Source organism: Strix aluco, chromosome Z, assembly GCF_031877795.1.
Source record: "Strix aluco isolate bStrAlu1 chromosome Z, bStrAlu1.hap1, whole genome shotgun sequence".
NCBI classification, from domain to species: Eukaryota; Metazoa; Chordata; class Aves; order Strigiformes; family Strigidae; genus Strix; species Strix aluco.
This window is the reverse complement of record NC_133971.1, coordinates 74,716,510-74,729,557: the sequence shown is the minus strand read 5'-3', so window position 1 is coordinate 74,729,557 and position 13,048 is coordinate 74,716,510. Positions and strand designations below refer to the sequence as shown.

The window sequence follows — 13,048 nt, the reverse complement described above, 5'->3', positions numbered from 1 at the left end:
TATTCTGCAGATCCCCAAGTGAGAAAATGGCATGAGTCAAGCTCTTTGGAGAAGCATCTTAAATTTGGCTTAGTCATTATGGTAGTAATAATTCAGCCACTTTCAAACAGCTGAGAAATGTAATAACATCAACACTTGCCCAGCCTGGGCAAAAAAATTACTTCTAAAAATCGTAATGGCGACCACAGTTAAACTCCTCGGACAAGCCAGTCGGTATCTTAAACAAAAGTCGCTGGCCAGTGTGAAACCTTCATATTTCCCTCGGAAGTCGTAGCAACCGACCTCGGGAAAGGGCGAGGGCACGCACTCCCCCGCCCCCCAGCCGCCGCGGCGCGGCCCCCACCGGCTTCCGCAGCCGCGTGCAAACCGCGCCCCGCCCTCCCCGCGCCCGCAGCCGGCACCACAGTACCGCGCCTGCGCGCGGGAAAGCGGCCCAAGGCGCGTGCGCACAGTGCCGGCGGGGGCCCGGTGTTGCGACGGCTGGCGGGAGGTGGGCGGGGCGAAGGCGCAGGGGCCCGCCCCCTCGGGCCGCGGGGCGGAGCGCCGCAGTGTGAGTGGCGGGGGGGCGGTGCCGCGTTCGGGCGGGGGCAGGAGCCGGAGCCGGAGCCGGAGCCGGGGCTGGGGTGGCGGCGCTGGCGTCGCCTTCGGGGAGGGGGCCAGGATGGTGTTTGAGTCGCTGGTCGTGGACGTCCTGAACCGCTTCCTCGGCGACTACGTGGTGAACCTGGACAGCTCCCAGCTGAAGCTGGGCATCTGGGGAGGTACGGGGCTGCCGCGCCGCGGGGGGACGCGCCGCCCGGCCCAGCCGCGCTGGGGAGCCGCCTGCCCGCCGCCGCCCTTAGCACCCCCGCGGCGCTTCCCGCCCGGCCGGGCTTGGGGCTGCCCTGCCGCTCGCGCAGGGGAGGCCGGCGCGGTGTCCCCGGGGCGCCGGGCCGGGCCGGGCCGGGCGGTGCCGCGCCCGCCGCTGGGCTGCCTGCCCGGCAGCTCTGCCGCCGCTCCACCTACCCAGCAGCCCGGCAGCTTAAAAATAGTCATGGAGGCGGGCGGGCTGGGAAGGAGGTGCCCGCGGGGGGCGTGGAGCAGCCGGTTGCGGCAGCGGGGGGCGGCGGGGCGGGAGGCGGTGGCGGGGCCGGTAGGAGCTGCCAAGCAAGGGAAGGAGAAACCCGGCCAAAGTGCCTGAGGTGTATGAGTGTCCGCTTGGTTTTATTTTTCCCTGGGTAGCTGCCCTTGCAGCCTTCTCTTGGCTGGGGACTCTGCGGGTGTCGGAATCTGCGCGGTGCTGGTGGCACTCGCGGAAAGTTTGGGGAGGGCAGGGCGGGGGGGCAGCCGCAGCCGCCGCCGGCCCGGAACCCGCAGCCTGACCCGGCTTTGAGTGAATGCGAAACTGAGCTGACTTACTGACATTTTCCCTGCCCGGAAATAGGAAACTGAAAATAAACGCCTGGGTTTTGATACCGGTTTAATGTCCGTGGTGTGCTGGTGGAAGCGAGTAGCCTCTCTGCGAACAGCAGTGACGTGCCATTCTAGGTGCTGTCATCTGTGGGTCTAGAGTGTTTGTCGGCTTTAGCGTTAAGGAATGAGGAATAGAGCCTGTCTTACGTATTTGCAGAGGCTGTGACCAACTGTGCTAGGCGAGGTAAGCAATAGTTTGTAGAAATAAATTAGCATGCCAGTTCTGAAGAGAGGAAGGTATTCTGTTTGAATGTGCTCTGTTGAGGTCACATTAGTATGTAGGTACGAGAAAACAGCAACGAAGTTCTCTCTTTCCAGTATGTCTGGGTAAAATAAGGTAGCATAAGAAGAGTAAAACAGATAATTAACAGATGCATGTGCAGAAACCACTCCTGGCTGGGTTTTGAATGTGCATTCCAGGTGATTGCAGCATCAGCAAAAGCAAACACAGGGGTGCAGGTTTTTTTTACATGTACATTCGTATGTCTGCAGGTGTGAAGTATCCTCGAGATATTCCCTACCTACAATTCCATTCTTAGGTACTCATGTATATGAATCAGATTTTGGAAGCTTCTCCTGAAGTTTTTTCCATCTTGGATGTTTTTGTTTCATGCTTCTGTTTTCGGAAATGGTGTTCTTATTTCGTTTCATCTCTGCAGTAATTCTCCTTCAGTTAGTTAAGGTATTTGTAGGATCTTTACAAAGTTCTGTCTCTATATGCAGTCTTAACACTGCAACAGCACATGTAACTGCTGGAGAGAAAGTAGTAGCCCTTGATTTCTAGCTGTAAGGTCCAATATAGTGTATTTATTACAGGTTATGTGTGCCTTATTTGACAGGACTGAGTTATTGCATCTTTCAGCAAAAGTGTGTCAAACTAATGGTTTGATTTGTGTACTTAACAAGTACTTCAGATATCATAGTTTCTTCTTTCTATTCAGGGAAGGCAAGCAAAATATTAATGTAAAATATGGAACTTTCTGTAAATGTTTTGGGCAATGTTTATACATTACAAAAAGGTAAATGCTTATTTTTCCAGCCTGTAGATTGCTGGTGGTTACTATTGGCAGTTTTATGTTTCTGTGAGGCAACTCTTAACCAGATTAGATGCACATTAGCTCTCTTACATTTTTTAAAAAGGTAAATAGATCTCACTAAGTTTTATTCTAGAGTTTTGATATTCAGCTGTTATATATTTTTAATGTATGTGGAAATTGATTTTAGGATTTTTCTACTATTCAAGTAGTTTTAATATTTTAGGGGCTTTAGTATATTTTTTCTTTAAATTAAATTTCTTTTTCCTCAGTACAGTACCTTTGTAATAGAATAAAATAAATTTTTCTCTACATAGTCTGTTTATTTAGCATGAAAATTGGTATATGAAGCTATGTCTTGCTCTGAGATGCCCAGAACTAGTGCTTAGCATGGATGAAGCATCACCTGTAGAAGTTTATTTTTTCCTGGTCTACTATATGATGCTTTCACTTGTATTTGCGACTTAAGCTATGTTTAATGACGTGTGCATCTGCAATGTTTCTTTCATTCCAAAGATCTTGGAGGACCTGGAAATTGCACTCCTCTATCTAAAAGGCAGTAACTATTAGTACTGATAGCAGTAGACTACTGTCTTTATATGGAGGCCATCACTGATTAGTAGATTCCCTACAGTCACAGTATATCTAAAGTCTACTGTGAATTTTGTTGGCTTTCTCATTGCTGAAATTGTGGAACAAAATAACTTTTTTAGAAAAATAATACTATTTTTTTGTCTTAGTGTTTTTTGTAAACTCAATACTTTTCCATGCTTGTCTGCATGCCCTGAAAGCATTTCCATTACAGCTATGTGTTTTCATACAGTGTTTGTCTTCATGTAATGATAAACTTGCTGAATTTTACATAAATTGTGTAGTCTTGAAATTAAATTGTTCTAAATCCATTCAATATTTTAGTAGTGATTAAAAGGAAAGTTTTTCTCCCTGTAACAAATGGACAGTGCTTTTTGGATGCTATAGCACTGCATGGGTGCTATATACCTGTATTTTAAGTTTTAAACAGGTTATATTTTTTTGCATCTGAATTATTAAATACCCAAGAGAGTTTTTTTAGATGCTGTAGGGAACAAGTTACGTCCTTGTCACATCTTGTTAAGCCTGTTTAGATTAAGACTGGTAACCTGTTGTTAGGCTCTGGATGTATGTATAAAACCAAACTTTATATAGTTTCAGCTCTGTAAATTTGGGAACTTTGTTAATGACTTTCTAATGAACATCCCTAACATTCATTTTGGTTTTGCATAATGAGAGAATTCAGCATGCCATCCAGATTCAATCTGTATAATAAAGTTGTGTGATGACACTGCTCCAAACAATAACTACAGAAATGTAAATTGTAAAATGTTTTGGTTTGTTGGGTTTTCTTCCTCATTAAAAACAGTCCTCAAATTGAGGGGTAGAAATGCAGACTGTCTCGATGCTAAAGAAAGATGTGATGTCTGGAAACAGACTCATGGCTGAGAGAGTTGCAAGAACTGAATGACCTGAAATATAAAAGGCAACACAGAAAGGAGAATGTAGGATAACCTATGCAAGTAAAAAAGTTAATTTGAACATGTAAGGCCAATATTGGAAAGGCCAAAACTCAGAAAAGAATGTAACAGGCAAGAAGATCTTAAGGAATGTTAAGAAGGCCATTAGTGTGAAGCTGAATAATAAAAAATAACTGTGTTAGGCAGCCTTCAAGGAAAGCTATTGGATGGCTGATGCTGGGAAGGACAGTGTTTTAAACCTCTTCTTGTTCTGGTCTTCACTTAAAATGATAGTTTCAATGAGCTGTGCTAATAAATGTGTAAGTACTTGGCTTAGATAAACAAATTAGATAAGTAGATAACTTAGATGTTTTTGAATGCTCTAGACCTAATAAAGTCATACTTCAATACCTGAAGAAATGATTGAAACAATGTGAGATGTTGATAGTTATCTTTGAGAAGCGACGTTTCACTGAGGTTTCCTAACACTATGAGAGACCAGTTTTTTCACCAAAATTCATGTTGCCACTTTTGACTGGGTCTAAATAACTTTTCTTTCAGTGTTTTAGTCAGACACTCTGTACTGCCCTTTAAAATACTTAATTCTCTGTTGGCTTGGCACACTTATTAGGTAATGTCTCAAGCATATCTTACTTAAGTTATTTGAATAGCAGATGTCTCTTATTGGGGCAGGTATATTAGCAGGATGATATAGGTAGATAATTGACACAAGTTTGTGAGCATACAAGCACTTCTAATTTTCTTCCAGCTACACCTGTTGTTATAATAAAAGACAACTACTTCTGCATACCTTGCCTTGTCTAGGTATAGCAGGTGCAATCCTGCCCTTACTATTAGTAATTTGAATTGACTGAGGGGTCAAGAATATCTGATAGTTTCTAATGCCTTTCATGACCCATTTTACAATAGATGTCAATAGAAGAAGTATTTGGCAGGCACTCTGATCCTCAAAGCCTTAAGAGATTGTCTCCAGAAGGTATGCTTGAACAGGAATAATTAACAGCACAACCACCAGTAGGAGATGACTGGCAAAGGCAGCTGTTTGTATAAAGTGATTAAAGGGATTTACAAGCTGACAATGCTGTTACTATAAAGCTGAAATTCTGTTGCAGTATGTGAGCCAGGAGTGTTGGGTACTGGTCAGATACCAGCTGATGTATTTTCAGTTTCTGATGCCTGTTATCTTTCATCTCTCTTTCTGTCATCTGCCTTCCCTACCCTTCCCCTCATTTCACCCCGTTCTTATTTACAAGACAGCAGAGATGTGATTTGATTAACACATAGGTTAAATCTACAGGATTTTTATGTGGATTAAATTTCTTCCCACTCTAACTTCTGTTGACAACCATTACAAAATTTCAGTTAGGCCTCTTTGGTGAAATGGTTTACCAAGAGTTATCTTATTTTCTAGATCTCTTTTTGCGAGCTAAGTCCTTGGTAGTAGCTGTTGGTTCATGCACTCAAATTCATGAAGTTACTTTGAGTATCTAAGATTAAAACTATAAAGCTATTTATTCCAGATTTTTGACAAATGTTTGATTTTGTTGAATTATTTACAGTATTCAGAGATCAGTGAAGCTAAGAATTTGCTTTGTAATACAGCCTAAATAAATCATAGACTGTAGTATAGGTATTTATAAATGTTCTGGCTTTTATTATTGCTTTGACTGTTAGCCTACATGTTTAACCCTAGCTATTTATACAACTCCAACTACTTGTATATACAGTTTTCAAGGTTGCTTAGTTGAGCAATTTTAACCCATCAAATGGGGTTTTATATGGACACATTTCTGTCATCAAAATAAAAAACCAGCCAATCGCCCCCAACAGGGGAAAATAAAACCCCTAAAACCCCAACAAAACCAACCAACTGAATCTTGATGTGTTTTGCAATTCATTGGCAGTGCTCTGAGACAGTAAAATTCGGTAGCTGTGTTAGGTCCTGTAACAGGCCTTTGTTCCCAGATTTTTCTGCTCCTGTCTGTAAGTTCCCCCCCCTCTGCCCCACCCCTGAAGAACAGTCAGGATTCAGTGTAATTGCACTTGGAGCTACCTTTCATTGCAAGTGAAACAGCTGAGTGTGATTGAGACTAAATATTGGCAATGAAAGCATGTACTGACATAGTCGGTTATGCATTGCAAATTGTGCGTATTAGAATTGGTTGCCAGCTGAGGTGTAGTAACTTTGGAAATAGTTATTGTTTACTCGCAGGAATGTTTAGTTAACCTCTTTCTTGCACTCTCTCAAGTGTAGGAAAAAGAAAGGTTATGTAAATATATAAAAACATAGTGCTTCAGTGGTAGCCTTTTGTGTGCTTTGATAGTCTATTCACTGTGGTCAGACCATCAATCAAGGTTTTTGTAAGTAAACTGTGATATTTTAGTGAATATATTTCAGTAATTTTATACTAAAATTGAGGTGATTGAAGTTTTACTAATTTATCTCTTCTAATGATTTTAACTAAAACCTTTAAATTTATGATTTGTAAAATCGTAAGTGTAGGAAAACTGGTGAAGAATTATTTACCCCACTTACCAATCCCAACATTTAATGTAGAATTGTCAAAGCCATTGTGTTTGAAACAGTATCAGTACCGTGTTTGTTTTCTGCCATTACGATGTGTTCAGCTAAATTGAGCTATAGTTCTCCATCACAAAATACTGCTGTGGGTGCTTGAGCTGAAGTCCTTGCTCACTTTGCAGTGCCGTGTTTTTAGAAGCATTAGGGCTGCCAAATTATGGTAGTTTTAAGTTACTGTGCCTCAGCTGAAATGTGACATGTGCCAAACCCTTAATAAATGAGAGTTAATGTTTACTTAGCTGACAGTGAAAGTGAAGAAACTAAACCCAGTTAAACTGCTTCATGTGTCTTAGAGTCTTAGAGTTTGCCATTTTTACCATGGCTTAACTGATGTTCAGAAGTTGTATGTCATGCATTATAACCTGGTTACAAACATGAACCTTTGCTCTGGATAGCATTAGAATTAGTTGCCATGAATACAATCACAATTACTGCTGTCTTCTTAGAGAAACAAATGTGGTGTGTTGGTGTTAGGTTTTTTTTTTTTGGTGTGTGTCTCATATAGTGAAACTTTCTCTGATGAGTGTAAAATGGTCTGTGCAGGGTCAGCTTTATCAGGGAATAAATTTAGAGTAGAATTGAATGCAATGGTTCAATAAACTGTCACCTTGTAATTACCTGCAAAGTCTATGTAGACTAGTTATAGTTACTAGAATAGTTATAAAGTACTGCTGAGAATGCTTTCTTAGATTTTTTTTTTCATTTTTCTAATATTCCCATCAATATGTATGTATTTTAAGGCTTAAAAGCAGAACCACCAGCTCTAGCTCTCAAAAACCGTCCTTCTACATGTAGTATTTCTCTGGAGAGGCTTATGGTGGCACATGTCAGATGTATAGAATTCTACTGGAAAGTGAAAATAGGTTGTTGCAATGAATAAATTAAATAATTGAAAATTTTATAGCGTTTTGCGAGTACTACAAGATGGATGGATTAGTTTACCTGATCAGCTCTTCCACAGCAGTTCAACAACTTGAGCCAACTGTTCTAATGAATGCATTTTTGAGATTAGTGTCCAATTTCCCAAAATTGGTGCTGCTCTGAACAGTAGTCTAATGCCATCAGCACTACATAACTGCAAGAATATTTCTTGCAGTTGGAACTCCTGTCTCCCCATATGTTTAGGCATTTCTAACTTGCATCCCCCAAAGGAAAGCGTTACTGGGTCAATCAAATCTTCATTGGCAATCTCAAATTGTATTCCTTTCCAGGCCTCTAATCTGCTTCTGGTTTCCTGAATCTTATTTATGCCCCTACTCAGCTGTATCAGGTGTCTGTTCCATGTGCATGTGTTGCCTTTGAGTTAGTTGTATAGTGTTAACCATTGCAGGTGTTCCATCCTTCTTGCAGAATTTGCAGAAGGCTTTGCTTTGAACTATGTGCATGGTTTTAAGTTATGAGTTTCCTGGTCCCTTCCAGTGTTTCTTTGCTATGGCAAGTGTCTGATGTCAAGTATATTGTAGGAACAGATCTTGCAATTCAAATTTTCTGTGCTTATGGGTACTGAATTTATTGTTGTCTTAAGACACTTAAAAATCAGATTTACCAAAATGCTTCCTGTGAACTTTTATAAGCCTATAAATATAACTTGCAAATGTAACATCTTTTGAGGGCTAAAAATTCGCTCTAATTTTAATACTGCTAGATTTCCAAAGCATAGGAAGCAGATGGTTGAGGAAAAAGAAGCAAACTTTTAATTTCAAAATGGATCCTTACAAAATGTGACAGTAATTTCCAACATTTTTACTTTGAAGAATATTAGGTTCTCTACTATGACATGCAAGGTACATGAGAAAATCTCAGATATCATTTTGTAGCATGAATGAACAGTGTGTTCTTAATCATATTTCATGGATATTTGAGATGTAAGTTCTGCATATCGTAGACAGCAAAGAGTTGAAGAACCACAGGTCAGGGACCGCTGGCTCAGACCAGGATGTTTAACGTGCACCACTACTACTTTTTTTCTTGTAGTTTTACTTATTGTCTTTGCTTTTAGGAGCCGTAGCGTTGAAGAATCTTGAAATAAAAGAAAATGCATTGGTAAGTTAGTGAAAATTATTGCAAAAATGATTTTTGAACAACCTTTTGGGTTGTACGCCCTTTTTTCGGTTCTTACTTTAGGATACACTGTCTTTTAAGTGAAAATTTACTGTTTTGTTTTCTCTGTACTTGTGTGGATTGTCTGATTAATTTGAGATTAAATTTAAAGGTGAAGGTGTATGCTGGCTTCATTTAGCTTTTTTTTCAAAAGCAAAACTCTCAGCAATTGCTAAAAGAATGTGTTTAGGTGAAAAGCAATACTGCAAGACCTTTTTTTTTTTCTATAGATCATGAAGCTAGAAACTTGCTCTTGGTAATGTATTTAGTCTAGTGTGGCTTAACAGTCTAAATCAGTAACCAAACACTTGTTTGTTCCATTATGTTGAATGGGTTTTTTTCAGTGGTTGAGAGATAAATTTGTTGATAAGATTAACATCCACTTTTTTTTTTTCCTGTATGGGAACATTTCACAAGCTGCTGAAATGAGCTTACATGTTCTTTCTTTCAGAGTCAGCTGGATGTGCCATTTAAAGTTAAAGCAGGACATATTGGTAAGTTACATTTTATCATACACCCATGCAGGAGTTACTAAACATACTACTTGTCCTTGCAAGTGGCTCTGGGTATCCTAAGCAAGTAATTTTCATAGTTTTCTTGATTTGCATGCTTTCTACACTCTGAAGTTTGTCTCTTCTGAAAAAAACTTTTTGAAGAAGCTCCTTTTCTGGAGCTGAGATGGTAAAGTAAAAATATACTGGTGTCTCGTCTAATCACTTCAATATTAATGAGAAAAGAACACAACCCAGCGAAGATGAGCAACTGAGCAGGAATGGATCTCGTCCTTTGTCTTAGCAAGACTCCACAATCGATTTTGCCTTCTGTTTCCCTTTCTATCCTCCTCCCCTGTTTTTGTTAATATGAAAAGTGTTCTCTTGCAAGTTGATTGTCTTGTAAAAGTTAGTGGATTCTTAAAGCAAATTAAGTCTAAAGTCATTATGTTTCCCTTAAATCTACCCTTGAAGTATATATTTTCCTGTCAACTGATTTCGTAGTTTATTAAAATTGGCACTTGTGTGAAAAATGTGAGGTGCTGCAACCTCAGGGTCCCTGTGTTGACAAAACATACACACTAGTTTAAGAGTCACTTCCACAGGAAAAAAAAGAAAAATACATATTTTAAAAATTCTGGGTTTGGGAATATTTAGCTGATCACATATGAGCTGCCCATGCTTTTCTTATTTATGAGGGTGCTGTAGTGGATTTGCAAGAAGAGAGAGCTTGCTTTTAGGAAGGAATATAATTCAAGGGAATAGGGATAGACCTGTAGACTTAATAGTTCTGCTTGTGAAAAAACATTTGTGTGCTGTATAAAGTGAACAACCTGAAGGACATGTGCCTCAGATGCACTGTTTTTTCTGTTCAATATAATTGTTCAGAGATGTGGTTAATGTTGATTATCTTTCTAATCTTTTGATTTTTTTTTCCCAGTCAACTGTTTAAGTGCATACTTCAACCTTTTTCTTTTGTGTTTGTAGGTCAACTTAACCTACAGATTCCATGGCAAAACCTTTATACTCAACCTGTTGAGGCAGTTCTTGATGGAGTTTATTTGCTTATTGTGCCCACAGCCAGTAAGTTGATGTAGAGAAAAGGAGTGAATATAGACTGGTGGGATTTCAGGAGTATCTGGAATGGGTTGATAGTGTTTTCAGGGGCTTTATTCCTAGTAGATACTCCTAGCAAATACAATTAGATAATGGGAATGGGGTGTCTTTCAGTAGTTAACATTTAGTCACCTAATTTTTTGCTGTTATGTAACTGTTAACAAAATGTGAAAATTACTGCTTTTGAAAGAGCATCTTCAAAAACATGTAACTTTTTTGTATCGTACCTTTTTACGTGGTGTATTTAGGCATAAAATATGATGCTGAAAAAGAAGCCAGACAGCTCTTGGAAGCAAGACAAAGGGAATTGCAAAGGATAGAGGAAGCAAAGCAGAAAATAGCTGACCAAGGTAAGAGTGGGAAAAGCTAACGAAAATGATGCTATTTCTTTCTTTATTTTAATCCAGAGAGACACTGGATTTGTCACTTAAAGTGTTTTAGATTCCTGTTTTTCTTTTGATACTTAAAAACCAATTAGTTACAGATTTTTAGGTGTAGCTGCCGTCAACATTGCAGAACACGCATTCTGAACATAAAAAGGTTCAAGCATTGATGTGGTTAGATATAAATAAGTCTTTTGAAATACTGCTGCCTGACATTTTCTTTCCTTTTCTTTTATAAGAAGCAATTTAACTTACCAGTAGCAAAGAATTTTTATAGTTACACCTTTTTAAAAATTCTGATTAATTTGTTCTTTGATACATGTTAAGTCTTATCTCAAATTCAACTCCTGGTACTTTCAAGAAATACGTATTGGCCACCTTGAGTATCAGTGGGTACAAGTCACACTTTTGAACAAACTGATTCTTCCTGCAGTGGGTAATAAAGCTGAAATCATCTAGTCTGAGGATAGAAATGTTATAGATTATATTGAAAGGACATGTTTTTATACAACTAGAGTACAATGTAATAGAAAATTTAAAGAACTATCATGCAAAATTTATTATGTTATTGTTTTCTCTAGTGTAGTTTTAAAAATACGTTAATGCAAAGTAAATATTAAATTCTCTTGCTTTAACTTAGATAAAGTAAAAGAAGAGAAACAAGACACTTTTGTAGAAAAACTAGTCACTCAGGTCATCAAAAATCTTCAGGTGAAAATTTCCAACATCCATATTCGCTATGAAGATGATGTAAGTACTTTTGTACTTATCTCAGCATAAGGGGTTGTGCACTGTAACATGAAATTAGGAACCTGTCTGATTTCTTTTCTTCTAGTTGTTTTCCACGGTGAGAGTAACCTAATAAAGTTTTGGAAATTTCATAGTCTTAGAAAACTGATAAAAAGCTTGTACCAAAGCATAAATATGTTTATAAGCATATGGTTGGGTACAAAGAAGATACAGATGTTGGATCTTTGCTATATATATATATATATATTTTATTGTTGGCCGTTTATTTCCAAATCTAAATTTAGATCATGAAATAACCCTTTTTTGTTATCTTCCACCTGCTCTATTAGATCACAAATCGGAATAACCCCTTGTCGTTTGGTATTTCACTTCAGAATCTAAGTTTACAGGTAATTTTATTTTTCATCTAAAAAGCATGTTGATGTATACTGATAGGTTAAGTTACGTTTTTGTGTATTACTGTGCTATCTGGTAGCCTACTACCTAATGAAAGTATACCTGTGAGCAATGCACAATGATAACTACTTGGTTTATCAAATGCACCATAAATATTGTGGGGAGTGTCATTAAAGATAAAGTGCTAGCATTAAGACAGACCTTTGAGAGGAAATTCTTATTCTTCTGTCTGCTGCACTTTGTGATTGTCAAGTACCAGACTTTGCTGGACTTGGGCTATTCAGAATCTATGGGTATTTTACTGAAACTGCCACAAGGCCCAAGAAAGGAAGGTACTGCTTGATATTGGGGAGGGAAAAAAAGAAGATGACATCTTGTTTCAAAGTGGAGCTCAGTTCTTTGATCTGCAAGCTCCACTTTAAAGTGCAAATAGTAGTCATCATAGACTTGTATACATTTTTTTTTCTGGAAGACAACCTATTAGCAGCAATATGCTGATTCTGCTGAGTTGCTCTGATTCAGTAACCTTTGCTGTGTAAGTGATAATCTTAAAGAAAATATGTCTTACTTTCTTGAATAAAATAGTTGTCTTATGAATGCTTGTTCCTAGCATATTGAAACGTTTTTGCCAGCCCCTTCCCCTAAGCAGTTTTGCATACTGAACAGAAGCTTTAGTATTCTTACTACTTCACTCTTAAAATGAGTCTTAACCTTGAAAAAGTATAATAGCATATAGTGTTTCTGTTCGACTCAAACTAAAATGAACTTCTAGTCTCTTGCTTATGTCTTTCCAAAGTGCCTGCCTAAAAATAATATTAGTGTAAAGGAAAACAGTTTGCAATGCTGATAATAGAATTTTAAAGAAACTTTTGGTTCTTGTGTGCAATCTGCCAGTCACTGCATGTACACGTGTGTATTTTTTGGGGACAAGTAGCCTTATTAAGTAGCCACTTAAAAGAATGGCCTAATCATCTTAAATCAGAAGATGGCATTCCATTATTTTCAGTGGGATTTAATTATGATGATGTTCCTCTCTTTTTTCCTGGTTTGTTTCAGTGATGATAAAGTGTTGATGCATTACAGATATTAAAATAACTTCTTTAATTCTCATTTCAGACCTCAGATAAGAATTGGAATCCATGTTTACATGATGAAACTGCCAAGTTGTTCTACAAGGTACAGTATAAACTGTACGCTAAAGAAAAAATTGTTAATAAAACAAGCTGAATTAGAG

General features: G+C 38.8%; 1 protein-coding gene across 4 annotated transcripts in view; it reads left to right on the top strand.

The window, feature by feature from the left end:
* The first annotated feature begins 598 nt into the window (after positions 1–598).
* The window catches only part of VPS13A (vacuolar protein sorting 13 homolog A), a 108,914-nt gene continuing 96,464 nt past the window's right edge, over positions 599–13,048 (top strand). For 2 of the 4 annotated variants that reach the window (XM_074813269.1, XM_074813271.1), the window contains exons 1-8: positions 599–761; positions 8,578–8,621; positions 9,130–9,172; positions 10,157–10,252; positions 10,534–10,635; positions 11,309–11,418; positions 11,748–11,807; positions 12,931–12,990. In XM_074813269.1, coding sequence (XP_074669370.1) covers positions 662–761; positions 8,578–8,621; positions 9,130–9,172; positions 10,157–10,252; positions 10,534–10,635; positions 11,309–11,418; positions 11,748–11,807; positions 12,931–12,990 — 615 coding nt within the window. In that variant the 5' untranslated portion in view covers positions 599–661. The remainder of the gene's footprint in view (positions 762–8,577; positions 8,622–9,129; positions 9,173–10,156; positions 10,253–10,533; positions 10,636–11,308; positions 11,419–11,747; positions 11,808–12,930; positions 12,991–13,048) is intronic. The other 2 variants (XM_074813272.1, XM_074813268.1) reach the window with 1 other exon arrangement.